At 40.7% G+C, this 27,991-nt stretch overlaps 2 protein-coding genes across 4 annotated transcripts in view; one reads left to right on the forward strand and one right to left on the reverse strand.

Moving 5' to 3' along the window:
* trip10b (thyroid hormone receptor interactor 10b) overlaps nucleotides 1-11,162 on the forward strand; it is a 17,095-nt gene extending 5,933 nt beyond the window's left edge. The window contains exons 5-15 of one of the 2 annotated variants that reach the window (XM_079220319.1): nucleotides 30-92; nucleotides 1,034-1,138; nucleotides 1,480-1,608; nucleotides 1,787-1,933; nucleotides 3,118-3,279; nucleotides 4,906-4,929; nucleotides 7,359-7,468; nucleotides 8,448-8,580; nucleotides 8,672-8,739; nucleotides 9,399-9,505; nucleotides 9,612-11,162. In XM_079220319.1, coding sequence (XP_079076445.1) covers nucleotides 30-92; nucleotides 1,034-1,138; nucleotides 1,480-1,608; nucleotides 1,787-1,933; nucleotides 3,118-3,279; nucleotides 4,906-4,929; nucleotides 7,359-7,468; nucleotides 8,448-8,580; nucleotides 8,672-8,739; nucleotides 9,399-9,505; nucleotides 9,612-9,757 — 1,194 coding nt within the window. In that variant the 3' untranslated portion in view covers nucleotides 9,758-11,162. The remainder of the gene's footprint in view (nucleotides 1-29; nucleotides 93-1,033; nucleotides 1,139-1,479; nucleotides 1,609-1,786; nucleotides 1,934-3,117; nucleotides 3,280-4,905; nucleotides 4,930-7,358; nucleotides 7,469-8,447; nucleotides 8,581-8,671; nucleotides 8,740-9,398; nucleotides 9,506-9,611) is intronic. The other variant, XM_079220320.1, reaches the window with a different exon arrangement.
* A 147-nt stretch (nucleotides 11,163-11,309) lies between these two features.
* On the reverse strand, nucleotides 11,310-26,476 carry sh2d3a (SH2 domain containing 3A). 2 transcript variants are annotated; one of them, XM_079220318.1, is made up of 19 exons: nucleotides 26,422-26,476; nucleotides 26,097-26,188; nucleotides 25,866-25,983; nucleotides 24,869-24,918; nucleotides 24,605-24,762; nucleotides 20,388-20,427; nucleotides 20,115-20,231; nucleotides 19,603-19,746; nucleotides 18,576-18,886; nucleotides 18,367-18,452; nucleotides 17,538-17,657; nucleotides 16,912-17,069; nucleotides 16,574-16,771; nucleotides 15,285-15,446; nucleotides 15,023-15,138; nucleotides 14,400-14,571; nucleotides 13,331-13,442; nucleotides 13,023-13,208; nucleotides 11,310-12,236 (listed from the first exon to the last, which is right to left on the reverse strand). In XM_079220318.1, exons 2-19 carry the CDS (start codon nucleotides 26,184-26,186, stop codon nucleotides 12,040-12,042), a joined length of 2,535 nt encoding a protein of 844 aa, XP_079076444.1. In that variant the 5' UTR covers nucleotides 26,187-26,188; nucleotides 26,422-26,476; the 3' UTR covers nucleotides 11,310-12,039. The 2 variants fall into 2 exon arrangements, with proteins under 2 accessions (XP_079076444.1, XP_079076443.1); XM_079220317.1 differs by lacking the exons at nucleotides 24,605-24,762; nucleotides 24,869-24,918; nucleotides 25,866-25,983; nucleotides 26,097-26,188; nucleotides 26,422-26,476 and having other exon boundaries at nucleotides 11,310-12,233; nucleotides 20,388-20,514.
* Nucleotides 26,477-27,991: the final 1,515 nt, after the last annotated feature.

The raw sequence follows: 27,991 nt of genomic DNA on the forward strand, positions 1-27,991 counted from the left end.
ACATTAACTGAAACCTCTTTGTTCCGCAGCACCTAAATGACGCCAAGAAGGCCCAGCAGTTTTTAGAGGGCAGCTTCAAAAGCCTGGAAAGTGTAAGTCACATGTTGTTGTTTACAAATGTCGAGTCACGTCTTTTTTTAGCCTGTGTGTACAGGTGCATTTCCTGGAAAGAGCTGTATTATTATTATTATTATTATTATTATTATTATTATTATTATACACGAAACTCAACCAAAGTTCTTCATTTTGTTGAGTTAAAAATCTGTTTTCTCTAAAGGAAACCTAAGTAAATATTTAGTCATCATTAATTTATTGTTGGAAACTTCAGTCTTCTTATGTGATAAATAAAATAAAATGGTTGCCTGCAACACATTGCATATTTCAGCACAGCTGCTGTGCACAGATTAAAATAAGCTTGTTTAACAAGTGTTTGGAATTAATTAATTGGAGTGTGAGAGTTGACGTGTCTATTTAACTGAAGTTCGAACCAATTTACAGTTCTTTGTTCTGTCCAAGAAACCTTTAGGAAAATATTGGCAACTTTTACAGGTCTGTAAAATAGTGTTACCATTTCATGTTTTAGTTTTGTCAAGGTTAGAAATATATGTCAGAGAGATGTTTCCCTCCTCCTCATTCCAAGGAAATAAATAGTTTTAAAGAAATTGAACGGTAACATCTTCTATTTCTTTCCGAGGTAGAAAGCAAGGTCTGATGCCGCTGAATTTTTCTACTTTCTAACGAGGCACCTTTTTATACAGATATCTCAAAGCCTGGCCGAATTAAGCTAAAGTTGTCTGTGTTACTACTCAGTTAGTTACTAGAGGTAAATTAGTTAATATATCTATTGTTTCTATTTAGTGTTTCTGTTTGTTGTCCCTTTGCATTTGTGGTACCTCTAGAGGGACTGAATTCCCTGACTGGATTGGTGTGTGTGTGTGTGTGTGTGTGTGTGTGTGTGTGTGTGTGTGTGTGTGTGTGTGTGTGTGTGTGTGTGTGTGTGTGTGTGTGTGTGAATTTGTGTAAATGCCTGCAGACTAAGAAGCGCTATGCCAAGGAATGGGCAGAGGCTGAAAAAGCCATCCAACAATCGGAGAAAACCGAGAGTGACCTCAATGCCACCAGGCTTGATGTCGAGAAGGTAAACAAACACACACACACACACACACACACACACACACACACACACACACACACACACACACGCGCGCATCAACAACTGAGCACTGATATATATTGTTCTCATGTTTGGTTTTCATAATGTTGTCAGTAAAATGAAAAAAATAAATCCTTGAGCTTTTCTTGTCTTTCTCCCTCCGTGGCCTCTATGCCTCCTCGTCTCCCTCTGCTTCCTCTCCTGCATCTCTCCCACATTTCTCCCGCTTTGCATTTTGTTTTGCATCCCTTCTCGCTCTCCCGTGCATCCTTTTCATGTTCCCCTCCCTCTCTCCTCCGTGGCTTCACCTATCTCTCGCTATGAAGGCCAAGCAACATGCCCACGCACGCACACACACAGCGGAGGAGTGCAGGAACGACTATGCCGCGCAGCTCCAGAAATACAACAAGGAACAAAACTTCTACTACTACTCGGAGATACCGCAGATCTTCAACGTGAGCCAAAGACGCACGTAAACACACACACACACATTCACAATGCAGTACAAACTGGGCAGAGCTCAAATATCAAACACACCCTTTGAAAATGAAATCCTCTTTTCCATTGTCTCCGCACGAGTGTGAATATGATTTGATATTTAAGGAGGCTGTTGTGTGTTTGTGTGCGGAGCAGAAGATGCAGGACATGGATGAGCGGAGGATTCGGGGGCTGGCGGTGGGCTACTGTCAGTTTTCAGACATCGAGAAGAAGGTGCTGCCCATCATCACCAAGTGTCTAGAAGGGATTTATGCAGCGGGCGGGAAAATTAATGAGAAACAGGTAAAGGTTCGATGTTTATCAGAATATACATGTGTTTGTCATTTTGTGTTATTCCGTTACGCCCGCATGACTAAAATAAGTGCACTGTGAATCATCTGTGTTTGTCTGTCCAGTGTCTTATATAAGACACCTCTGATCTCATTGTTGTGAAACTTCCAGAGACGATGTTTCATGTTCTGGTATCCAAAGGAATGGTTTGCCATTTTTTATTTTTTATTAATTCATTAATTTGCTTTCTTGCTGAGAGTTTAATAAGAAGATTGATATCGCTGTCATGTAAGGCGGTCAAATGTGAAGCTGCAAGCACCCGCCAGTTAGCTTAGCTTAGCACAGTGACTGGAAGCAGGGGGAAACAGCTAGCCTGGCCCTCATGAACACGCGGTGACTTCCTGAAGGCAACAAGGCTGGCGACCAGCGGAGACTCCAGGAAGTCACTACGAGACAGTCCTGCACATGACCCCTGAACTGTACCTGGAACAGAGCCAGGCTAGCAGTTTCCCCCTGCCTCTAGTCTTTATGCTAAGCTAATCACCGGCTGGTTGTAGCTTCATTGTTGTTTCCATACATATATTGTTGGCTTCAGTGTTCTCAACTAACCATCGACAGCAAAAGCCAATAAGTGACTTTTTGTAAACAAACAAAAGTCATGTTTACATTCAGTGTCATAAACCAAGATGTCTTGTGTTTATTCTAACAAATGTGCTGAGTGCATTTCCTCCATCACAAACAATGTGAAAAGCGGATTAACATTTTTTTTTATAAAAATATATTTAAAATGCATTGTTTACATTTAGCGTGCAGTCTTGTCTGGCATTTTGCTGCATTAGTTTTGGCTTGTTCCAACCATTAAGATCACATTTTCAGAATTTGAAGCCTTATTGCGACACAGTTGAATTAGTATATTACTTCTATAGTATTTCAGCATTGTGTTCTAGGTTTTGCAAACATTATATAATGTACATTTTTCATGTTGTATAGAGTATGTTGTCTCAGTATCTGTCTTAATGGAGACACTAAAATCTAAAGTAAACATTTTGTATTTATTTAAAAAAAAAAGCATACAGTACTAATGGGGATCTGATTCATCCGTACGGTAATATTTAAGGCAGGGGTTGTCGTAGTGGTCAGAAGGTGATGATGTGTTGAATCAGTATCATTACCAGTGTCCCTTCGTCTCCCTGCAGGACTCGATACTGTTCATAGAGCAGCACAAGTCTGGCTTTGAGCGACCTGCAGACTTAGAGTTTGAAGACTACACCCAAGGAATCAAACCAGCGACCTCTGACTCCAGCCTCAACCCCCCCAAAGTGCGTGCCAAGCTCTGGCCCTTCAGCAAGAAGCACAAGGTGAGTTTGCAGTCTGTTCACATGAGATCTGCTTGGCGTTGAGTTTGCATAAGAAGTGCGTCGTCTCAAGGACGAGATATCTCCTCCTCTCCCCTCTCTGCTCTGTGACTTCTGCATTTGACAACTTGAAAATCCTCCCTGTCCTGTTCTTCAAAGAGTAATCCAGACAAACAATCGTCATGTCTAGTTCATACAACTTACCTTAAACACAGTCAACAAGGCTTTCTTAAAACACTACATACTTTTATTTATAGGAAAAGTAATGAGTGCTCATATAATTGAGTGCTGATCAGAGGGTGCTTCACAGTTTTAATTTGAAACCTTAAACATATTTTTACTCTGAAAATAAACCCTGCAAAAATCTGTCTTAAGGCAAAATTAAAAACGCTCTAAAACCAGAGGTAAAAATGCATGGTGTCGATTTTAGGGTGTTCTGTAATCAATCTGATTTAAATAATTTACACATAATTTAGGAACCCACTCCAATTAAAAATAGATTAATTAATCTGTGTTATGCAAATGCATTTAATGCTTTTTTATTTTTTTGAATCACCACACTCAATAGATGCTCCCAAAAAAACTATTTATTTTGGACTGAAGTGCAGCATTTCAACATAGTTTATTCTCTAAAGAAAGGCACAATTATTTAAAACAGCTGCAGGGCGTTATAGTTTTTATCCTAGTTACTCAAAAAGAAGGAAATGTTTGGTTTTGGTCTTTCAATGGGATTCGTTGATATAAGAAAAATAAATCCCACCAGTCTCATCCTTTTTAATAACCAACATGCTTTCATTGCGAATAGCGATCGCATTGACATTTCTCAATACACATCTAAGAAAAGGTGCAATGTTACAGCTTATTGTGGATAAACCTGTTCCTTTGCAGGTTTGACAACTTGTTGCCAGTACATTTGAGACGGCTTTCAAAGAATCCACGCAAAGATCGTGGCCCAGCTTTGTTCTTATCCTCTTCCTGTTATTTAATATAGCAGTGCAAAATGACGCTCGCATGGTCTCTCATAACAATGCACTCAAACAAACGCACACACGTAAGAAACTCAACGCACATTCCTCTCATGTCTTACCCCACCACCCTGTTGCCCTCAGGGGCCAATTCTAATTCCAGTCTGCTGCACAGACTTGCCCCATAACATCTTTCGCTCTGTCTTTAACTCTTTATTACAAAAAGCTCTGCATCTGTTTGACTCCCTTTTTTCTTCTTCTCGTCTTCCCCTCCCTTTATCAGGGTCATTTCCCCCTCCTTTGCTCCTTTTTCCTCTGCTCGCTTGTCTTTTTCTCCCCCTCCTTTAGTGTGCCCCTCCATCTTTCTCTCCCCCGTCCCCATTCCCACCAGGCAGCCACCTTCTCTCCCTCCCCCTCTCCAAGCTGCAGCACTCCCCTCTCTCTCTCTGCCTTAAAGAGTTCAATCGCTCTGTCAAACCCAGGATTTCCACCTTAAAGATATTACACAAACATCAGTCGGTGAGTGATGACATGCTGTTCATCTAAGTACGCTGTTAAACCTTCACATCCAGACACCATGCTTGTTCCTGTAAAAGTGTGTTTCCCATGTGGAGTACTATGTATGCATCTGTCTCATACTGAATGTCCGTTTCTCTCCGTCTAGATATCGCATGCTGAAAAGCACATGGTAACATTCATTAACGTCGAATAGAGGGTAGACTGAAAAGGTGCTCCAATGAAAAGGTGCTGGTGCAGGATTCTTTTCATGGGGAAATACTATTTCAGGAGTAACTGCACTTGGGATCGTGCTGCACTGACATCTGCAGGTAAAACTGTGTCACAGCCCGGTCACACCAGAAAGTAAAGAACTGAAATTCGTCCACGCGTCTTTGAGAAAGTGCTCTAAGCTCTTTACACTGCAACCGAGCAGGTAACATGTTAGCCAGCCAGGAACACGGTCGGACTAGGTATTATTTTGTATTTGTTCGCAGGATTGTACGCTTCATTCAGTTATTGAAGAGGAAATAAAAAGCCACCAGTCTAGCCCCCAGTTTGTTTCTCTATTGCTCCAATTTTCAAAATAATGTAGTATGTACATTTTTGAAAAACGCATGATTATTTAATCTTCCAGAATCCTCAAAACTCTTCTAACCATCAGGGTGAAACAATATTGCATCCACTGCATGTTGAATAAAATATTTGAACTTGGTCAAGTTAATGTATTCATATTCGCCTCAAGGGGTGTTACACTCTGCACAAAACTAACAACATTTTAAAATGTCTGAAAGTAAAACATATTTGGTAGAAACATCAATATATTTACAAATATAACTATATTTTCACTAAGATTGTTAAAAATCTTTAAGGATTCTGGAAATGCTGTTGGAGTGTATTGGTTTTTCCAAGATTAGTGGGATAATTATCAGCGCTGCAATTCCAATGTAATAGTGTAGTAGTAGTTTATTCTAAAGAAATATTTGAACGACTCTTGTCTCATGACTTCAAACCAGTCGTCTTTTGTGGAGCATTTTATATTCTGATAGAGGCGGTTAAATAAAAGCGGATTGGAGCTACACTAGCTAAAGAGCTACACTAGCTAACGAGCTACAACAGCGAACAAGCTACACTAGCTAACGCGCTACAACAGCTTACAAGCTACAATAGCTAACAAACTACAATAGCTTCCTCTAGTTCAGATTCTCCTTACCTCCGTTGTCTTTAAAGTCACCCCTCTAAAGACAGATGGCTGTTGGTCAACGGTGCAAATGCCACACAAAAAATCTGCCAATTTAGCTGTTTTTAAATTACATTTCAATTTAAATGCAGGTGTGACCGGGTTTCCTTTTGACCTCGCCTGTAAACACAGCTGGGTGTGTGTCAGGTGTGGTCTGCCGTACTTGTGAGCACAACCAGCCGTGATGCTGCACAGCTTGCTGGATGTGCACGTAGTCACCGAGTTGGCAGTGCAAGCAGGATTACTGGCCCGGGTGCAGTTACTCTTTAATTAACTCAATGAAATACTATTTCTCTCATGGCACAGGGAACATCATTTCTATTCAGGGAACATCAATAGCTCTCTCTCTCTAAACCAGATAACCAAGTCTTTATTCTGTGATGCCAAACTGATATATAACTTTAGATTATTTCTTTTGAGCAAAAAAGCAAGACTCTAATTTTATAAAAGGAGCATATATTTGATTTAAGCTCAGTGAGAGCCATTATCATTCAAACTAGAAATATCTCCATGTTATTATTGTTGTATGATATACTTAGTGTCAGTTCACTTAGATTACAAACATGTATATATCTTTACTTTCAGTTTTGGTTTCAGAGGAGAAGAAATTGAGTGAACATTTGCATTGAAAAATGTAATCGCAACATTTCCTTTTTAAGAAATATTGTTGTTGAATAACAATTTGTTATTTTGGCTTTTAACCAAACCGAGAAATTTTAACAGTTTCAAAGGTCACGGATGAAAAACAAAAGCTGTTCTTTTGCTACTCTACTTAGGACTCCTACTCAAAATCTTAGAGAATCTTAATCTGTTTGTTTTTTAATCTTAAATCTCTTGCACTCATTATATTTTTTTCTTTTCTTTCAAAAATGAAACAGAAGTCTTGCTCTCACCTAAATGTACATTAGTATGGCATCACAAGAGAAAGAGTCGTACCTGTTGTTCTTTCAGTGTGCATCAGTCCAAAACACTGCACAGCTGAATTTCAGTGCTATTCTCAGGGGATGTTATTTGGCTCAGAACGATCTTTCACTGTGTGTGTGTGTGTGTGTGTGTGTGTGTGTGTGTGTGTGTGTGTGTGTGTGTGTGTGTGTGTGTGTGTGTGTGTGTGTGTGTGTGTGTGTGTGTGTGTGTGTGTGTGTGTGTGTGTGTGTGTGTGTGTGTGTGTGTGTGTGTGTTCTCTGTTTTCCAATCAGTGCTTTCACACCTTGACCAGGGTTCGTTTCAATGACACAGATAGAATGAGTCTCTCTCTTGTTAGGGTTTCTTTCCATGTTGGAAAGACCGATAGAAACAGGGAGGAGTGACATCTGGTGGTGATAATTGATACGTTCGTCATAAACATGATGCTGAGGATAATTACTGTGTGTGTGTGTGTGTAGCCGCCTGCTGCAGAAGATTTCTCCCACCTTCCTCCGGAGCAGAGGAAGAAGAGGCTTCAGGCGAAGATTGACGACATCGCCAAAGACCTGCAGAAGACGCAGGACCAAAGGTGACGACCGCCGCCCACAGGCATCACCAAGGCCTGCAAGCAGACTTGTAATTTCATCGTCACAAAATGTTATTGAGTATTAGTTTTTGATTTTAGCATAGATTGGACCTCATGTGGCCGGTTTCCCTGTTTTTGGTCCGTCAGCAACCAATTTTAATAATTTTATTGGTGGCTCCCAATTAGTTCAGTGCAGAGTTACGTAAGTTCAGCCTGAGTTAATTGGAACGTCTTGGGGACTGCATTGGTGAAGTCGTAGTATAGTATGTCACAAGTATTTCTCTATGACGGTGAAAAACTTAAGTTGCTGCTCATTTAGTCGTGAATGAAGTTTTGGGAACAACTATTTAAATTATGACTAGTTTCCAATGGAGCACATCTGATCAAGTGCTAATCAGCACTTGATCAGATGTGACTGACAGGCAAACATCATCAGAACTGTAATTAAATCTGGAATTATTTAGCACAGATAAAAACAGACGTCTCTCAAGTGAATTATCGAGACGTTTGCCTTCAAATGATACGTTTCCACAATAGAAATAAGCTTTATTGTGATGTCTTCTATTTGATATGTGGCTATTTTTTGTGTGTGTTTTCTAAACTTTTGGCTCAAGAAATTAGTTTTAATTGAAGTGCTGCAGCATACAGAGATGTTTTGGACACAACGTGCTCTCATGGGGGGGGGGATACTGTTTCCCTTTTTCAACATGACGATACCTCTGTACACAAAGCCAGGACTGTAAAAAAAAAAAAGAAATGTGTGGAAAATCTTGACACAGCCCTGACCCCAACCCCATCAAATTGTTGTAACTGCGAGCCAGGCTTCTTTTTTTGTGTGCCAATCATCAGTGCCTGACTTCACTAATGTTGTATACAGTAGTACCACATGTTCCTTCAGAAAGGCTTCTAGCTTTTAAAAACCTCTCTCCAATTCGCTCACATTTCCAAACAATACACTTTTCTCACCTCTGTCCGACCTCAGCGAGGCTCTGGAGAAGATGAAGGGTGTGTACGAGCAGAACCCACAGATGGGAGACCCCTCCAGTCTGGAGCCTCAAATCTCAGAAACTGCCCAGAACATTGGCCGCCTGAGGGGAGAGCTCGCCAAATATGAGGTTGTCACACAAACAGGCCAATAATGAGTGCATAACGGATCAGAATAGACAGTTTGTGCAAGTCTTTACGTTTATTGCTGGTTTATTACAGACGTGGCTGTCGGAAGCGGTGGGAGGAGAGGAATCTTCCAATGCCATCAACAATAATATTCAACATGGGTAAGACCTTTTATCTAAAAGAGTAGTTTGACATTTTGGTAAATTTGCTCATTCTTTTTGCAGAGTATTGAAAAAAAATTATCAGCAAGTAAAAAGTCAGTGTAGTATCTCATGAAAAGCTATATAAAAGTATCCATGATAGTGTATGTCATGAAAAAAATCAAAAGAAATCCTGGTATAGTTTTTTTTAAGTCATAATGGTCATTTAAAAAATCCTAAACAGTATGGCATTAATGTGTCTCCTCTTCATCATCATAAGTCTTTTGACAGAAATTATGTTTGCATGATTGTTTATAATAGATATAATGCAATATTTGGAGGCTACAATGTTGCATCTTTTGAAACACGATTACTGACGACCAGAGGTTAAAGAAAAAAGAAATGCAGCAGGTTGATTTGCAAGCTGAGGAGAGTTTTACACGTTTGCTTCGAGACAGTTGTGATACTCTCTTCCTCTTCCTCCTCTTCTTCAAACAGTGCAAGTACATAAGCTAGCAAGGCTACATATGTACAGACTAGTGACCTCTTCAGCATGTGCCCCTCTCCTATAGAGAGTTTTGTCATCTCTGCGAGGTGTCAAACTATTTTTCGCTTTTCGCAAAATACAACTAAAGAAATGACACATGCACATGTCTTGTTTTTATGTCTGATATTTCCAGTGTCGTAGGTGCTGATCAGTCTCCGAGCATCTACACAGAGTTCGATGACGAGTTTGAAGAAGCAGACACTCCTGTTGGCCACTGCACGGCTCTGTACACCTTTGAAGGTACATTGTAATAAATCACACTCGACTTGTTCGTAAATGGGTTTAATTCTGGCCTGTACGTGTGCTTATTGTGTGTGTGTGTGTGTGTTTGTGTGTTTGTGTGCAGGCAACAGCGAGGGCACCATTTCCATTACGGAGGGAGAGCTGTTGAGTATCATGGAGGACGATAAAGGAGATGGATGGATGAGAGTCGTTAGAGCCGGTGGAGATGAGGGCTATATACCTTCATCCTATGTCAAACTGGGCCCATAACTAACACACACACACACACACTAACACACACTCAGCTTGTAATGGAAAGGTAAGTTTAGAGCCAAAGGCGAATACAAAGTCATCCACGATAATTGGTGCTGTTCTCTACATCTTTTCTCTCAGCCAGTGAGATGAAAGCGAGTGATTAGGAAGCTTCCCGTCTCTAAACGCAGACCGTCTTCGTGGATTTCAGCTCTTTTGAATCCAAACTTGTGAATGTATACCTGAACCTTGTTTGTTGCCGCGTTAAGTGATGACTAGCGTAACATATTCAGCACCATAGTAGCCTAAGCGTTGCATATCTTTACGTTGATATATCCATTCACTTGACTCCCCCCACTGCCCTCTCCAATAACCTGCTGAACCTTTTCTTTCTGTAACACCGTCCCTCTGCTTTCCTGATAGGATAATGTGAGTTTTTCTTTTTATCAAAGTGATGTTTTATGACTTATAACTGGATGAAAACCACTACTCTTAACATCTCACCATGGAGTGTCACTGTAAAGGACATGGTTAAATGTTTGTTTTATGTCTGTCTTCTAACAACAGTCATGTGCTCGTATGAACATTGAAATACATTTTTGCATGCTGCAATCATTCGTCTGGTTCATACTCATAGATTCCTAATGTAAGAGTCAAGTTTTTCTGAAAATACGAGGCCCAAGCAGTCTGTGTTCGACTAAGCTAGTGGGGTATCTTGCAAAATTCCCTCCGTGTGTTGATATCCCTCCACTCCAGCTCATCAGGAATTTCATACTAAAAAGACAAATTAAAGCATATAATCTAAGTTCATACAATTCTATATATTTTGCATCACTCAGTTATATTGGAAGAGTGTTTAAACAATCAGTATGAACAAGACGAATAAAAAACGCATATGAAAACGGCTTTAACGTACATATATGCATTGCATGAGTTGTTTTAAGACGACCTAAAAATGGAAACTTGCATTGCATTTTTTTGTTTGTGAATTTAAGACATGGTGGGTAAAAACTAAAAAAAAGAACAGTGGCAATAATGATCAAAGTTATACTAAAAATAAATACAGTATTTAGCATGGTATAATTTTTGCCACAAATACTTGTGTTTGAGGTTGCAACGTCAGAGATCATCACACCTTATCATAAAACCATAAATGTGGCAATTATTAGGTTATCTTCGGCAGAGTGATCTCGGTTCTGCTCCTTAACTGGTTCTTCGACTGATTTATATGGTTCTCGTACTTGTATACTGGTCTTAACCTTCTGCTTTCATGTTTTGGGCCTCCAGGCTATCCCTGTTGTTGTTGACCTTCTCACATTCTCTGAAACAATCATGGTTGAAAACCTTTCTGAATTAATAGAAATGGAAGTTTTAAGATTCAGCTCCTCACTGGATCACTGCCAAGCGAACAGTAAACTCAAGGAAAATGTTAACGCACTTTTAAAATGTGATCGGAGTGTTTAAAGACTCACATCAAACTAATTGGACATTTGTTTGTACACATCTGAGCGCAGAGAAACTTTTCTCCTTCAGCAGTACATTCTGCACTGTGAAGCTCAGACTTTACAACTCTTTTATTGAGCCATATAATGTTTACCCATCTCTTTTTCTTCCTGCACTAGTAGATATTTTCTTAGCATTTTTAGGGGTATTATTGTATGATCCATTTTTTTTTTTTAAAGAAAATGTATGTATTTACATGTATTGTTTGAGTCATAAAGTGAAAAGAAAGAAGAAGAAAAACACAACTTTGTTTCTTTACAGTTTCATTTGTGAGAAATACTACATGCAAAAATGAGACACATTTATTGCATTGAAAACACTGAAATAAAAAAACAATTCCCAGTGTGGTCCCTCAACAGCAGCAGGTCATGTACAGATGGAACTAGTCGTGTTCATGTTGATCCTTTTGAATCTCAAGTATCAGCGTGGTGTGGATTGATAAACGGGGTCCGAGTATCAGAAAGGCACATTTCAAGAAGTTAACCAATGTTAGTTTTTGGGTAAACAGTTCCACATTTAGTGAATCCAGCGCAGCTCTTTTCACAGTAGAAGACTGCCCAGGGTCCACATGTTCAAGACACATCTCATTCCTTTACAAGTTAAAAGTTGACAAGCTTCAAAGTCTCATCTCAAAAAGAACTTTTCCTTTATGTCCGTGTGATCTCAGGGGTGAGACCTCCGCCGTGGCTACCGCAACGCCCCGAGGCTCAAATAAAAAAAAATAAAAAAAACATTCAACTTTCATCTTTCAAAGTGCTGACTTTCACCTTTCCCCTGGCGAAACAAGGCCCTGCGGCTCAGGTTAGAAGGTCGGGTTGCAGCGGGGTCATCTCCACGGGTTCCAGTTTATCGGAGAGTACACAAAGAATCTTGTTAAACTTGTCGTAGCGCTCCTCTCGGTCGGCCACTGCCCCTAACTGACCCCAGAACAGCCGCAGGGCAAACTCTGTGCGGAAAGCCTCGAGCAGCTCGGGGACCGGCTCCCAGCTTCCTGCTGAAGCAATGTGACGGACATCAGATTAGATACATCATGCAACTCTACAATGTACATCATCTCTTTGAGTAAAACGTACTTTGTAACAGAGTAAACACACTTGCTCTGGCAGGAAGTACAAGCGGGCCTCACATAAAAACCACTCGAGTTTTACCATCACCAATTTTCTTATACTTTGAAATTTCTCTTCAGTACAAACAAAACTCACAAGTGGTCATGTACAGAATACTAGTATACAATACTAGTTTATTTTTGGTCTAACTTGTTATACTTTGTATAGTATGATGCCTTAATCTGAATACATTTGTTACTATAAAATAACTACATTTAACTCAAATAAAATGATGCAAAATAAATATTCTGATCACCATATCATCTTCTGAGTTGTCAATTTGAGGTTTGGACAAAAAAAACTTGATTAGTATATTTTAGCTTTGTAATTTATATTAATCTGTAATTTGTGAAATTCATCTTTCTTCCGTTTTCTATTAATGAAACTTGCCCAAACAGCAGAACAGTTTGCCTTATACAGCAATTTAGAGTTGTTATTTATGCAAATTATCAAATCTCCATACTGTAACTCACACCTCCTATAATACAACATCAGGTTAAATCAAAATATGTGTGATAAGTTGGGCAATTAAGAGAGAATTGGTGAAGCTAACATTCGTACAAACTAAACGTCAAATAAAAAACCCCTCATTTTTAAATTGAGGATAAGAATAGAGTAATGTTCGGAGGGCCCTCGTGAAAAGAGAAGACGTTGCTGCACATGCATGCGCGTACCTGTGAGCAGAGACTGCGCGTGCTGCTGATAATCCTGCGCGTGCAGCGCGGCACTGCGAGCCGACTGCAGGACGTCGTAGAGGAGCTGACAGCCTCGCTCGCTGTTCTCCACCGGGTCGTCGCCCTCCATCGCCATCAGCAGAGGAACCAGGTGTGGCAGGGCGACGGGGCCGTGGACCACGGAGTCTACAGAAACATGTCAGCACATGAGACGCCATGCAGTACATTTGCTACGTAAAAAGCGGGTAACAGTGCCGCGATGCAGCACTTGTGTTTTAACCCGGTTCTGCGATGCGTCTCCGCCTCACCGTCTCCATCGTTCAGCAAGTTCATGAAGGGTTTGAGTTTCTTCTCAAACAAAACTGCCGTCTCTGTGTGGTTCCTTCTCAGAGCTCGCCACGTCATCTCCAGTCGCATTATCTGCATGCACAAATATACTGATTATTTTCATAACAGATTTTTTTTTTTACATTTCTTATCAAATGCTATGCTATGTTCACTGTATATGGGAAAGTGAAAACCTTCTGGCAAGATGTTGTTAATAGGTATTTCTTAAGGCATAATACTAATGTTGTACATTGACTAGTAGGAAAAACAACAACAAAAACACCCATTATTCAGTTTGTAAAGTATATTTTTATGTTTCTTTTTAATTTAACTATTATTTAGTTACTTTATTATTATTATGAGGGGGAACAGGGGAACATTTTTTGCTGTGTATTGTTTTGTTGATATTCAATTCGATGTGACTTGCAGACTGAAAATCAATAAATACATTGTTTAAAAATGCTATGCTATGAATTTTATTTTATCTTTTTGGTGGCAATATTAATAGCATACTAAAATATTACTTTTAATGATATTTTGTATGACATACTATACTATTCATTTCTATGGCATAGTATACTATGACTTTTTGATATATTGTGTATGACAACAATATCATTTGTTATGTTATTTCTTATGACATACTATGCATATCATTACATTTTAATGACATACTATCATGACCCTTTATGGTTCTATATACAATAACTTGTTTTTTACAAAATGATAATAGCATACTATGCTATGGCTTTTTATGATATAGTATACTTTGAATACCATATTATAGAATATTTTGTATTATGCAATACCATACAATTACTTTTTTATGACATACTTAACTATGAGTTTGTTATACATTTGTGATGGCATAATATGCCTTTTTAAATATATGTTTTATGACGTACTATATAATGACTTCATGACAGTTCTCATGGCATACTATATTACGACATTTATATGATGTTCATATGTTGCTCGTTTCATTTAACGGGATTGCTGCCGCGTTCCCACGGTGAATAACCGAGCATATGTTCGTGATGATTACGTTACCTGAGGCATCTCCAGAGCCGCCATCACAGCTGAGAAGGAGTAGAGGTTGTGGGCGTGTTCTTTCAGGGCCTGAGCCAATAAGATTAGTTTGTTTAAAACGGTCGCCCTTTGGCTCACAGTTCCTGTGCAGCCTAGGAGGTCCACTGCGATGCCCAGTGATATTAGATGATGCCTAAACAATTAAAGATGTATATATTAGCGGTGTGAGAGGGTAGAAGATTGAAAAGGGCAGTAGGTGGGGGACAGTTTTCTCACTTCCCACTTTTAGCTATCCAGAATCCACCCCAGAACAATAGAGGTTAAGAGAAGTGTGTGGTAGCCTTGTCAAGGAATCAAAAAATTACATGAAAAAAAGAACAAGCATAAATTTCCCAGCTGCTCTAGATAATCTAAAAACAACTACAAAGAAAAACAGTCCCACTGAAAACAGCAGGAGCTCTTTTTTTGTGACACTAAGGCTGGAAAAATATGTCACTGTCAGATTGATTTGACAGCGATCAGAAATGCATTACCACCTGGACCAAAAACAAAGACATCGGCATGGCTGGATCCCACTGTGTGAGGAACATGTGCTGTTTTGTTGTTTGGGTGAATCAACAAATTGATTTGTCAGTTGTGTGTACCTTTCTAACAAATCCTGTCGTAACTGCCGTCCGTGAGGTAACGTCACAAGCTCCAGCCCTGATCCAACTCCCATAATGCTCTTCTGCTCATCAGTCACCCCAATGATGCGTGCTACCTGCCACACATCGATTATGATGAATATGAACCATTCAGAATAGTGAAGTTTGATCCTACTATTTGCATTTGATAGCATTTATCAAGAGATACAAAAATACGACATTTTACATTTATTGATTCTGACGCGAGACGAATGAGAGCTACCTGGCAGTCGACACTGAGCATGTGCAGAGCAGTAATGTCGGCATTGGAGCGGTTGAACAACTCTTTGAGTGTGAACAGGACGGCGGGCTCTAGAGGCCGGTTGTTCTCCGGCAAGAGCAGCGACTCAAACTGATCCAACTGGAAACACGAGACCGACTCCACCTGTGATGAGTGAGATGGATATTACATCGTTAGCACATAACGGACCCTTTGTGATGCGCAATGATCAAGTTATGTCAGAGTTAAGAGCTGTAAATGTACTCTGAGGCTGGTCTTTTTAAATAATAATACAAAACAACTGTATATAGAACTATTGAAATAGGTCACGTGTTAGAAACATAAGAGCAGATGCATAGATTCTCTCAAGAATGTGACAGCTTTAAAGTCGAGGTCCATTTAGACACGAGAACATGCAAAGTTTCTTTTTAGTTGCAAATTAGTAGCTGTGTTCATCAAAAACTGATCAGGATTCTTATCTTGCAAATTAGCATAGCTACTAATTTACAAGATAAGAATCCTGATCAGTTTCTTATAATCATCATCTTTAAAACCGGGGAAATTCCTGTCTATTATCTCTGACTCTGTTTCAGGATCAAAGTAGCTTGTAGCAGAATATTTATCACAAATCTTTTATACTTTACTTGCTTGATATGAAAATCTGTTCGCTGACTTTGAATTGTCAATTATCAAGTCTGAATGTATCTTTGTCAGGGCCACATGGTAAGAACAACTTTAGATTTACATTTTCAACTAAATGTAAAATTATTTTTCTTGCAATTATTTTTGACCATAAAATCACAACATCACAATTTCACAAAGTCTTAAAAAAAGCTGCTTTGGACCAACAGCCCAAAATCCCAAAGTATTCAAATTTACTATCATAGGAGACAAAGAAATCCAGTAAACACAACAGAAGTTGGGACAATTGAATTTCTCCATTTTGAGAAAGGGATTTTTCCTGAATATTTGTGTGTAGACTGACTAATCAACTCATTATTTTACCGCAACAATACACAACTTTGACAAAACTCAATGCAGACTTGACAGCTCTGTCATTAATTATATATTAAAGGAAATTAATGAAAAACAATGGCTGACTGGAATGAAAGGAATAGAATATCTGAAGGCTAAAACTGTACAACATACAATAAAAAACATAAATTGCAGAAACATGTAGTGTTTATATACTTGCAAAACACTGCTGTAATCCTATAAAAAATATCACCTTCATATTTACTAAGAACAGGAGCAAATATGGAAACTATAAACCGAATGCAAGTTATACAAACATGTGGCTTTTCAAAATGCCAGTCTTCCACTTCCTCCGTCGTCTTCTTCTGCGGCAGCATCGGCGGTTGCGATGATGCCGCTTCGCTCTTCTGGGCCTCCAGAAAGTCAAAGGAAGTCTCCGTGAGGCGGGCGCGGCTCTGCCACTTCTCCTCTGCGCGCAGTCGGTCCACGTGACCTTTCCGCCGGGCCTCCGGCACCTGGACACAACGGCAAGAGGACATGAACTCTCCGAGAGGGAGAGGCTTGTCTTGGAAGGACACACATTCCCCCGGAATAAAAGGAGAGGTGACATATAAAAGACGACCAGCTGAGCGGTGATTTGCGAAGACTTCTTTACCTGGATGACCAGCTCATCGTAGAAAGAGGAGGGGTCAACGACCCGGCCAGTGGGTGGAGGAGGGAAACTATTGCCAAACACTGTGGAGATCCTAAGAGGTTTAGGAGGAGCTCTGGGGTGCAGCTGTCCATCGGAACCTCGCAAAGTTACACCACCACCTGCAGGGAGGAGGAGGGAGTTATGCATCTGTGTCATTGGCCGGCTCCATATTTAGGCTCAGTCCCTTCTGTACCAAGCACCAAGGCCATAACCAGGATCTTAGAAATACTAAGATTGTAAGTGAAAGTCATAAAACACCTCCACCCCTTAAAAAAAAAAAAAAAAGTGGCCTCTCATTTTTGGTTCAATTATAAGCGTCTCATATAATTAGCTGTTCAATTATATGTTATGTAAATGATATGCTTCTTTCAAGGAAATTACTGAAAATTGAGGCCCTTCAATTAGGATCAGAGCCTTCAAATAAAGTGTTTCATTTCCCACGCTCTAAATTCAGTTAAAAGTGCCTCTTCACACGATAATACATAATACACACACTGTGTGTATTATGGCAGAGCCAGACACAACTAACCATCTGCTGTTTGCTTCCCTTTCATCTGACCATAAATAAAAGTCGGTATGCTCGTCACCTGGATGGGAGGGCCGTGTGTGTCGTGGTCGAGGGCTCAGCAGGGGTTCGCTGCCTGTGCGAAACACCGGGGAGATGGGGGCGGGGTCAGTGTTCTTCGAAGGGGTGCTCTGTGGAACGCCTGGAGGAGGAAGGGTGACAGCAGGAAGTTGAACGACGTCGCAGAATCCAGTTTCTTCTTTGTGCTCTGATTGTTTTTGCTTCACGTTTTTTTTTAAATCCTCAAATCAAGTCTGGAAATACAATACAGGCCAACCATGCAGACAGAAGGCTGACCACAAATGACCACATATGACCACTGGATGCGTTTCGGGTTGCTCCACAGCTCAGTCATGACTCTGTTGCAGCTCAAATGTCCACAAATGTCTTTCTGAGGTCTCCTGCTGCCACATGTCCAAAAGTTGTTCTATATTTTTGTGTTTTTCAAGCATATTGAACACAATTTAGCAGCTTGTTTATAATCAATGTGGCAACAGATCCTCTGTGGCTGTACTAAACTTGTGTTAACTACTATACACAGCATCTTATCTTCATCTTGTATCTGTGCTTCCCCGAATAGTGCATATAAGGAGAGGGAAAACTAGTACATATTGAAAAAGAAAGAAAAAAAGGACATACACCGTCAACTGTATACATTTAAAAGTGAATTTCATGCCTCAGAGATATGAGCTGCTCCGACAAAAATAGACCTGGTGCTTAAATATATAAGAAGAGCTCCGCATGAGCCGCAAGCCAGACACCCTGCTGCATGACAGCCCAGTGGCTGCAATGACAAGCTGATTGTTTCCAATTTCGGGGTTAGCGGTGACAGAGATGCATGTGTAACGTACCAGTTCGTAGGTTGCTGTCAGACTGTGCAGACTGAAGTGAAGGTCTACGTCCAATGTTTTCCAAGTTCGCAGGCTGACTTCCACTCCTGCCAAGCGGAAAAACAAAAAAGTTCTTGAGAATATTTATTTGAATTTGAGAACGGGCAGTTTGTTTCATCACTACACATGTGTACGTGAACTGGACTACATTTCAGTAGACTTCCTCCCACCTCAGCAGTGGATTGATGACCTGCAGTGCGTCGGTGTGTTCAGCACTGAAGCTGCGCCTTTTGTTGGCGTGAGTGTGTCTTTCTTTCCCTGCACCAGCACTACTGTTACGACTACTGCTGCCGATGATGGCGGTGGGCTCTCCATTTCGCTCGATGATGACACGCAGAGGAAGGGTCCGTGTGATTGGGTGAAAGATCACAGCGCCAGAGGCCTGGGAGATGGGCCGACGCCCGCCCACGTAGAACCGGATCAGAGCGGGAACATTGTCGAAGCGATCCTCCTCAAACTGGAACAACTCCCGAGAGTAGCCCTGTCACACAGACAGAGGCACACACATAATACACCAAGCAGAGCTTCTACAGGAACAGAACAACATTATTCCATCTTTTTAGGAACGGATACTCTTTACTCAGAGGGCAATAGTGCACCATACATTATATTAGGGTCTATGTAGTGTGTATTTTGAGACGGAGATTGAAACATCCAGATCAACGGAGAAGACGTAGATTATACTCCAGGTGTGATTTGAGAAGTTACGATGGATGTTTTGATAATATTCTTTTGTACAAACATCCATTGGAGTCGTTTATTGTATTAAAAAAAAAGAAAGAAAGAAAAGGGAATCAAAGCTGACTGCAGCTGCAACTTTTCAGAACACACAGGAGGTAGTGTTTGATAAACAAAACATTGTTTTTTGGTTTGATGACTTGCAAATACAATCTATTTACAATGTAGTTACTTTAAATATTAAATGGCTTGGGATTTTTATCAGACTATTTGAAGCATTGTTTAGTCTAGAAAAAGAGCCTATTGTGACATATTCAAAATGCTTGTGTTGTCAAACAAAACTCAAACACCAATAAAGATACAAATTAACCAGTGATATAAAATGGAGAGAAAAAAAATCCTCACCTTGAAGAAGCTGAGACCAATGAAAAGTTGGCATTGAAGCTCCCTAAATAATTGCAACAAATAAATCAACTATCCCCCACTTGCAGCACATGGAGTAGCATAAATCAAACATACCTTTTTTGGACGAAGGATCACTCGTATAATCTTAAAGTGCATGGGCCCGTCCTTCCAGAAGCAGCTCAAAACGTAGTCACCGGGGGAAGAGGTGGAGTCTCGGATCAGGAAGTCTCCGTCCCTCTCAAACAAAGACTCGGCAGCCTGGAGACAAATCAGCAGGTTAAGTTGATCAACACCTTCGTGAAGGAAGGACTTATGCGGGACGATGGTATTAAACCGCATTCATTTTAGCTGTGTGTACCAAATAAACTGGCAATTGTGTATAAAACTTGAGCCACCAGCCATTCAGCTTAGCTTAGCATAAATACTAGATACAAGCCTGGAATCCGTCTAAAGTTAGTCTGCCTCTATAGATGTGAGAGTGGCATTAATCTCCTCATCTGACAATACGCAAGAAAGCCAAAAAGTGCATTTCCCAAATACTAGTAAATCTCTCCCTTTAATTTGTGTGAATAAAAATGTGCTTTTTCAGGGTAAACACAGCGAGAACAGTGTGGTCCTTTGAGCACCTCTCGGCTCAGCGGTCCGTGGAACCATGCGTGGCTCGTCGGGTCATCGGTGCTGAGCTTCAGCTCCTCCTCCAGCTCCTTCTTTAATGAGTCCATGTCTCTCCGACCACCGAACACCTGCAACGCACGGAGCAGAGACCATAATACGTACAGTTACTCTGCATGTTTTCTTTGCTCGCATTTTGTATGAAGGAACATAAGTAGGAGAGGAATAAAAGAGGCAGCCAGAGAGGGCCTGTGAGAGACGGAGAAGCCGTGCGCTTAACCTCTTACCTTCAGCTGGCTGAGGTATGCGCTGACACTCCTCCTCTTGCTGAAAAACAAGAGGGAAGAGATGATTTTGGAGCGTCTAACCTCAACAATTGGGAGTCACAGATAACGGTGCAATGTTTTTCTTTCCAACATGAATAGCACAGGGATGGAAGGCCACTGCCAAGGTCTGGATCTGTCATTAACACCACAAAAACACACAGAGGGCCTTTTAATAGCGTGCCTCTTTTTCCTCCTTCCTTCCTCCCTAAGCTTCCACCTTCCTGTCTCTGTAAACACAAGGCTAACAGATGAACAGCTCAGAGAACTCACAGCAGGACAGCCCAACTAGATAACCCTCAGCCGTCACATGAGCCATTAGCCATTCTAGCAAATCTACATCTGCGTCTGCCTCTCACTGTGAGTTAACAATGTGGAACAAATCGTGTGATCAGGGATTGCTGGAGGATATGCACACACAGTGCCGTGACTTTTACTTGTTCACCCTGCTTTGACCCCCAATACAACTCATCATTATACAACATCCACTGAAGCAACACACTAGCACACACTTTGATACTTCTGATTACGCTAATTTGCCAATTTTCTTTTTTGGTGCGAAAGCAAAAACTACTTTGGTCAAAGACAACAGGCCTGCAATAAATCCTACATTCTTGAGGGATGTGATATTACACTTTGGTTAAAACCGTTTCAGAATGGTGCCGATTCAACTTTATAGTCATTTTGGAGGCTGTGATGCTGTAAAAATAAACCCCATAAACTCACTCTTCCTTTAGAAAGCCAGCCATAACCAGGCCGCATGTTACCACACAGACAGTCATACCAACATTTTTGAAATACTGATGTCATGAGTCCTTCAGACACCACAATAACTAAATTATTTAAATCTGCAGCTTTTCTATATTTCATTTAATGGTGAATTACATTTTCAGCAAGATTTAGAGATGTTCTCTAAAGGTTATCTGGATAGCAATGGCCTTGAAACTATTTGTGTTTATACGCTTACCATCACATATCCAAACATAAATGCTTTTTCAAAGCCTCCTCCATGCAACCAGAAATACATTTTTAGTAGAAAAATACTGAATCTTTGATCACATTAAGTCTAAAAATACAGGAATGACTCTGCATGCACACCACATGTCAGTTTTTAACTGTAAAATGTGAAGTCCCCCAAGGTTGTTAAAGCCTCCATACTTATATAAATAACAAGAACATTACTGCGGTGTCCTTAATCGTACTGTAGCTACAGTTGTGGTAAACCCCCAAGGCTGTGTCTTCATATTGCTTGTTTTGTCTGACGAACAAACCCAAATATATGCAGTTTACTATCACATAAAAAAGAAAAACAGCACATTTTGAAAAGAACACTGATGTGCTAATTAAAGTCGATTGATAGATATACTCTACAACATTATTCTGGGCTTGTATTGTGCTGTGTATAGTTTGTACTGATCTAAATCGTCATGTTAGGTGTCAGAGTATCAGGAAAAACAGTCAATTAAATGTAGTAATATACTTACAGTTATGGCAATATTTTAAAATAACACCAAAATACAATAAAACGTTGAAACAACCCATTTGAAACAAAAAACTCAACAGTATACCTTCATAAAAGTAGCATATTGTGTCATAATACATTGTTCTGGAAATAAAATAGCAACTGTTCTAGCTGTTAACAATTAAATAAGCCACAACACTGCCAGATACACATAAAAACGCAGACATTCGGATAAATGACGAGGTTGCGTGCAACATCCTGTCTGAGGGGCGTTGGTCCAGGCAACGCAACAGAAACACCTGAGCAATGCGCTGCACAGCCCCTATTGAGACACACAACCTGACACCACATCCATGTTTAAAACTATGGTATTAAGCTTCACCAGACAAATGGGTTTCCTCTGTTTAAATCTGATGGATAAACGCGAATAGCCAACTGTAATCACTGCATTGAACTGGTCTCGTTTGCTTCTCTTCTGTGTCAAGATTGTGCAACAGGTAGTTGACGTTACTGCTTCAGGTAATAACGTTAAGTAAATAAAAAAAGAACCAACAACGTTAAGACACTGGTGATTTTTTTTCTTATATAAAAGACTAAAAAGTGAGATTTTAACAGCTTTTGTGTGTCATAACTAGGAATACAAGTTATTTACTGCACGCCAAAAGTTAAACTTCAACAACATCGAAAGTCTCGCGTTAATTAACGTTAAGATACATTTTAACCGTCTTCAAGTCAGCGGTCCTACCTGTCGGTCCTCTTCACAGCTCGTGCGTCCCGGACATGTTTTTTTTTTAGCGATATTTGTGGTCCAACTTGACACCGAACAAACAAACAGCTGCGGAGCTGCAACGTTCAAGTCGTCTCCCCCGTCGGTCCCTCCCAGCTCCCCCTTCTCCTCTCCTCCCGCCTCTCCCTGCGCAGTTTTCAGACGAGTTCCCACAAGTTCTCCCTCTTCACCCCCCCGCCGGGCCCCGGTGCTGAAACCCGGCTATCTGCTCGGCATTCCTCGGATACCGACGCACAACAGCCGAGCTAACGCATCACCTGGCTGCAGTCCGCATTGCATGGTAGGTGGCTGCGCAGAGCGGCTCGTCCCCGTAAACCACACACATGGTACTGATTTAAACTGGCCTCTTCAAACGGTGGCATGTTAATCTGACATCATGTTTTTATGACACACGTTGCAAATGATTGCCCAACACGCGCTTTTCTTACGTCAGAACCACCGCCTGCAGGCAGCCGCACCAATTCTTACCATTTAAATATTTTAATTAGCAGTCATTTTCTGTTAATGAGAATGTGTAAATGTGTTCTCTCTTGCGGTCACTCGGTTTGAAAAGCTGCTGTGTTAGTAAAGTACCGCGCATTGATATGAATCCGTTGTGCGGTTAGGTGTGTTTAACTGTTCACCTGGTTTCGAACGTTTCTCAGCCAATCAGAGAGCGCCCTGAGGACCGGGACTATCTACTTCTCTTAGCCCTACATGTTTGGGTTACAACCTTTTAGTATTCATGGCTTAATGTCTGGTGAGCTGAGATGTGCCTGAACTTGACAGCCAGCCTCCGTTTATACACTTAAAGTACTCGTCAGTTGTTTAACCCAATTATGTATGAAAGGAAACACCTTTTACAACTAAATTAAAGGGCAGCTACAGTATTGTTTCACTTGCCTCTTATATTATATTATTATTATTATAGATTACTATAGCCATGAAGATAATTTGGCGAAGTGCAGTGGAAAGGCACAGCTCTTTGGCCCTTCTTGCTAGAAGTTCAAAAGGTTCATTCTAAAGTAGGTCCCGATCGGGTTTTCTGCTGTAAATAATGTTTAAATATAAATATATATATATTAATAATAATAATAATAATATATATATATATAATAATAATAATATAAAAATATAAATATGTTTTGCCGCTGAGACGCTCAACTTTGAGAAAATATAAGTTGTCCTAAATAAATACAAATATATAATGTTGTATTAAATGCTTGACACTATGGAACTTCAGATCCTGCTCCTGTACGCACCTGTCGACCTGCAGTTGTGCAAAAGTTCTGCTTTTGAAATGATCGACAGAAAAAAGTCATTTCAAGCAGAAATGCAAGTGTCGCAATCTACATTCTGAGGATTTGGTTGGTCAGACTAAATAAACTGGAACACTGTTCCTGGGAGTTGCTGTACATTTGCAGTTCTTTCAGGACCACAAACTGAATTCTAATCACTTCACTCCAAACCAGAGCCCATAAAACCCAAACTCTCTGCATGGTTAAGTAACACCAGGGAGAGACTGAAAATGAACATGTCCTTTTGTAATTTAGGTGAGCTGGCCCTTTAATGCTGAAAGAGAGCCTGCAATAAACCTTCCTTTTAAGGGCGACTTCAAGATTAACAACTTCCAAAGGCCCAGTCTGGCCTTTGTCACTCAGTCCTTGACCGCTCTCTGGGGAGGAAGTGTGACCAAAATATCAAAGTCCCAAGGTGTGTTGTTTACTGTGTTAGTCATCAAAAAGCAGCTGTTCTCCTGGTCTATGGAAGTAAGTAACATACATATCATGATGTCATTCAGTATCCTTAAAGGCATGTCATTCACTCTATCCAGGGAGTACACTTCACCTTGCAAACTCATTTTATGAGGCACTAGTTGATTATTAGCCAAACGTGAACCTGGAGAAAGTGGGTCACACACACATTCACACACACACACACCACCCATCTTACCTGCGTTTGCTATCCTGACAGCGCTCTGCCTCGCTGACAGCGTTGTCCTCGGTCAGTGGGCGGAGCTGGGAGCAGGAGGCGGAGAGGCGGTGTTTCTTATCTGCGCGCTGGAGGCGGGGCAACACGCTCTGACGAAACAGGTCCTTCCTCGGCTTCACCTGCAGGAGAACGGTTGAGGCCCAAACAGTGTTCCGTGATGGTTGCATTGTTTTCGTTATGTATTTAAAGTGCTGGAGGTGTTACAGTTTGACTTAGTGGTCTCACCAGATCCATAGACGATCCCAGGGAGTACTTCCGGCTCACCCTGCGCTCCACTGAGAGGACAAAAGGACATTTTAAAAGAATACTTTGACATTTGCTGTCCTGCAGAATTTAGGAAGAGGAAATACATACCACTCTTATGCTGGTCTGTTAAATAGGAAGCTGAAACAAAATAAGATGTCACATTTTAATTGGTGATATTTAGAAAGCTGGTAGTTTTTGTTTTGCCAGATGTGTTCACCTGTTTTTAGTCACGAAGCTAATACGCACATTTCCCAAAATGTTGAACTATTCCTTTAATTGGTGTGCATGTAGGAAATACTTCGTATGACATCGTCATTCATTCAAGCCTTACTCTCGAGATTTTTACATTTAAATTCTTCAATTTCTTTAAATCACGTTTAAGCAGGAACAAAAATACATTTTAGTAAAACGTTTTGACTTAATAAACAGCTGTGTACAAAGTGTCAGGGCTAAGCATGAATGATTTACTCTTCTATTATCAATCTATGTATCTAACTTAAAAACTTTGTAAACAACCAACCTAAATGTGTCGGTAACAGTCGTTGAGATTGCCACTTTAAGTAAAACTGTTGTATGGAAGCCTGTGTTAGCATCTACAAATAAAATAATCTCGACATGAGCTGCTCTCCGAGGCTGTACTTTGGCGCAGTGATGCTTTGAGCTCAAGTCGAATGTGCACCATCTTAGTTCGCTAATTACCACTAAACACAAAGTACAGCTGAGACTGATGGGAGTTACATTTTGTTGTTTGTTTTGCAGATCATAAACAAAAGACTTGGACAACTTCAAATGTTGACCTGATGATGCAGGAAATGTCAGGAGACCATCCACAAACATGAATATGAATAATTTTACTTTTAGTCACTTTGTAGGGCTAAGATGCAATACAATGCAATATGTTTCCACTTGATAAACAGCAAATTCAAACATTTTCATAACGATTTCGAATATTGGATTATTGGCCAGTGAGTGTCACCAGAGTTCGGCTCCAGACTCTGCCGGTGTCTTGAAAGTTGATGGAGGATGGTCTCCCTGTGTGCTGCATCCTCGACCCCTGAATCCTTCAGCTCTCCGTCCGTTACACTCAGCAAACCCTGGAGAGGAACAAAAGCAGGGAGACTGGGAAGGCAATCGAGAAAAATGTAGGGTTATGTAGATTGAAGACATTCGACGAGCGCATACAGACGCATTTTACACATTCACATACCTCCAGACCATAATATTCTCCTTCTAGTGCCTTGATGTACTGGGGCAGGCCGATCTGTTTCAGCCACCAGGCGATGGAGCGATTATTCATGTCTGAACAGCAGAAGCAGGGAAGACACTGGTTACATACCAGCACACGTGCACACACACACACACACGCACACACACATGCTTGTACATGTTTTCTTTTCACCAGGTGTTTCTGAGTAAAGTACTAATGAAAGAGTAAAGTGACATCAGCTTACTGTAGGGAATCCGGCAACCAGACAAATACGCAGAGAGCTTGTGTTGTTTGCCTTGCAGCAGCTACAGAATGTGACACCTACCTGTTTGCAGGTTCCGCCGAGGCCCACTGGGATTTTACTCCTCTCTTTCTCCTCGTAATATGTCTATCTCATAATGCTTCTTTCTCGTCTCACTTTCCCTCGGGGTTCCTTCCACCTTTTGCAGCTGCTCTGATCTGAGTTGCAACTGACTCTCTCTCTCTCCCGCTCCCCCTCAAACCTGCAGGGTCTCTCTAAAGGCCAATCACATTGTGCAGTGGGCACACAGTTCCCCGCAGACGACAGCAAATCACAGCGCAGGAATTAGCATGAGCGCTCAGGAGGCGGAGAGGGCAGGTCGAGGCCTGTCACCAGAGAGAGAGGGAGAGATATAGAGTTAAAAAAAACAAGAACGGGGGGGGGGGAGATATGAAAATGTTAGACTGTTAGGCGACATGTCAAGTCAAAGTTTGGCATGCATGAGCTGTGGCGTGTCTGTCAGGAGATGCAGTACTGCAGGAAGAACAATGACGTGAACAAGGCTGACACCTGGTGTTGAACTAAGAAGTGACAAAGAATGTACTCTTTATGAGGATTACCACTCAGGCTAAGTGAAATTGTTCTGTATGTTCGGTGACTGATGACAAACTAGTAGCATTGGATTTGAATGACGTAGGTGTTTACGAGGCAGGGAGTGTAACATAAGATGCTACGGAGCATTATGGGTAATGTAGGATCAAGCATTTTTGGAGCTTGATGCATTCTGTGGTCAAACAGTTAGGATATCTCTGCTTCCATTTTGACTATTTCTTGTTCATCTATCTTTCACAGGCCTTTGTAACTGTATGTATGTACAATAGTAAATCCCCTTTAAGGGAACAGGGAATCTTTAGGAGGAGATAGCAGCTCAACTGAAAGCTGGGGACCTGAAGATTGATCTGAGATTCAGCTTAGCAGTGGGCGCGCGTGTGTGTGTGTGTGTGTGTGTGTGTGTGTGTGTGTGTGTGTGTGTGTGTGTGTGTGTGTGTGTGCGTGTCAAGTTCTGGTCATTAATCAGGAAGAAAAATGTATTAATTAATTAAAATAGATGATGGCCATTTCCATGCTCAGTTATGTCTCATTGGTTTTGGCAGCAATGTTCGGTTGATACCATTTGCTGCACAGATTTGGTGCTAAATTTAAAAAAAAAAAAAAAAATGATCAAGAATCCCATACAGAATATCAAATTAGTTATCAAAAAGGTGATGGTTATAAGCAATAACACAATCTCCCCTCTGTCAAACGTTGGTATGTTCTATTTTTATTACTTCTTATACAATGTTGACGTCATTATGATGTCTTTTGGTGATGATGCAGGGAAGTGAAAAGGTTTGTGTCAAATAAGTTATAGAGCAACAAATAAATATAAAAGTCTACCCCTCAGTCAGGCCTGTAAAAGCTCCTCTTCCCTCTTGATTGCATCTCTTATATATTTTTTTGAAATGTCATGCTTTAGTGGAGGAATATCTACACACCCTTTCCTCTGTTTTGTTTGCCTGCAGAAAAGTTAAAAATAGTAATTTTGCACAGAAATATACAACTTGTGAGTTTGGTTGAATCATTTATGCTCTGGACATTGAAAAGGTAAAACTCC

Source organism: Taurulus bubalis (genome assembly GCF_910589615.1).
Source record: "Taurulus bubalis genome assembly, chromosome: 6".
Taxonomy (NCBI): domain Eukaryota; kingdom Metazoa; phylum Chordata; class Actinopteri; order Perciformes; family Cottidae; genus Taurulus; species Taurulus bubalis.

Excerpts from the sequence above, each read along its gene's own strand:
- sh2d3a (XM_079220318.1), bottom strand. The coding sequence starts at position 26,186 with ATGAATAATCGCTCCATCGCCTGGTGGCTGAAACAGATCGGCCTGCCC. Across the intron at positions 24,919-25,865 it reads GAGTCTGGAGCCGAACTCTG|TGGAGCGCAGGGTGAGCCGG; the intron begins GTGACACTCACT and ends TTGTCCTCTCAG. Across the intron at positions 20,232-20,387 it reads CATACCTCAGCCAGCTGAAG|GTGTTCGGTGGTCGGAGAGA; the intron begins GTAAGAGGTTAA and ends CGTGCGTTGCAG.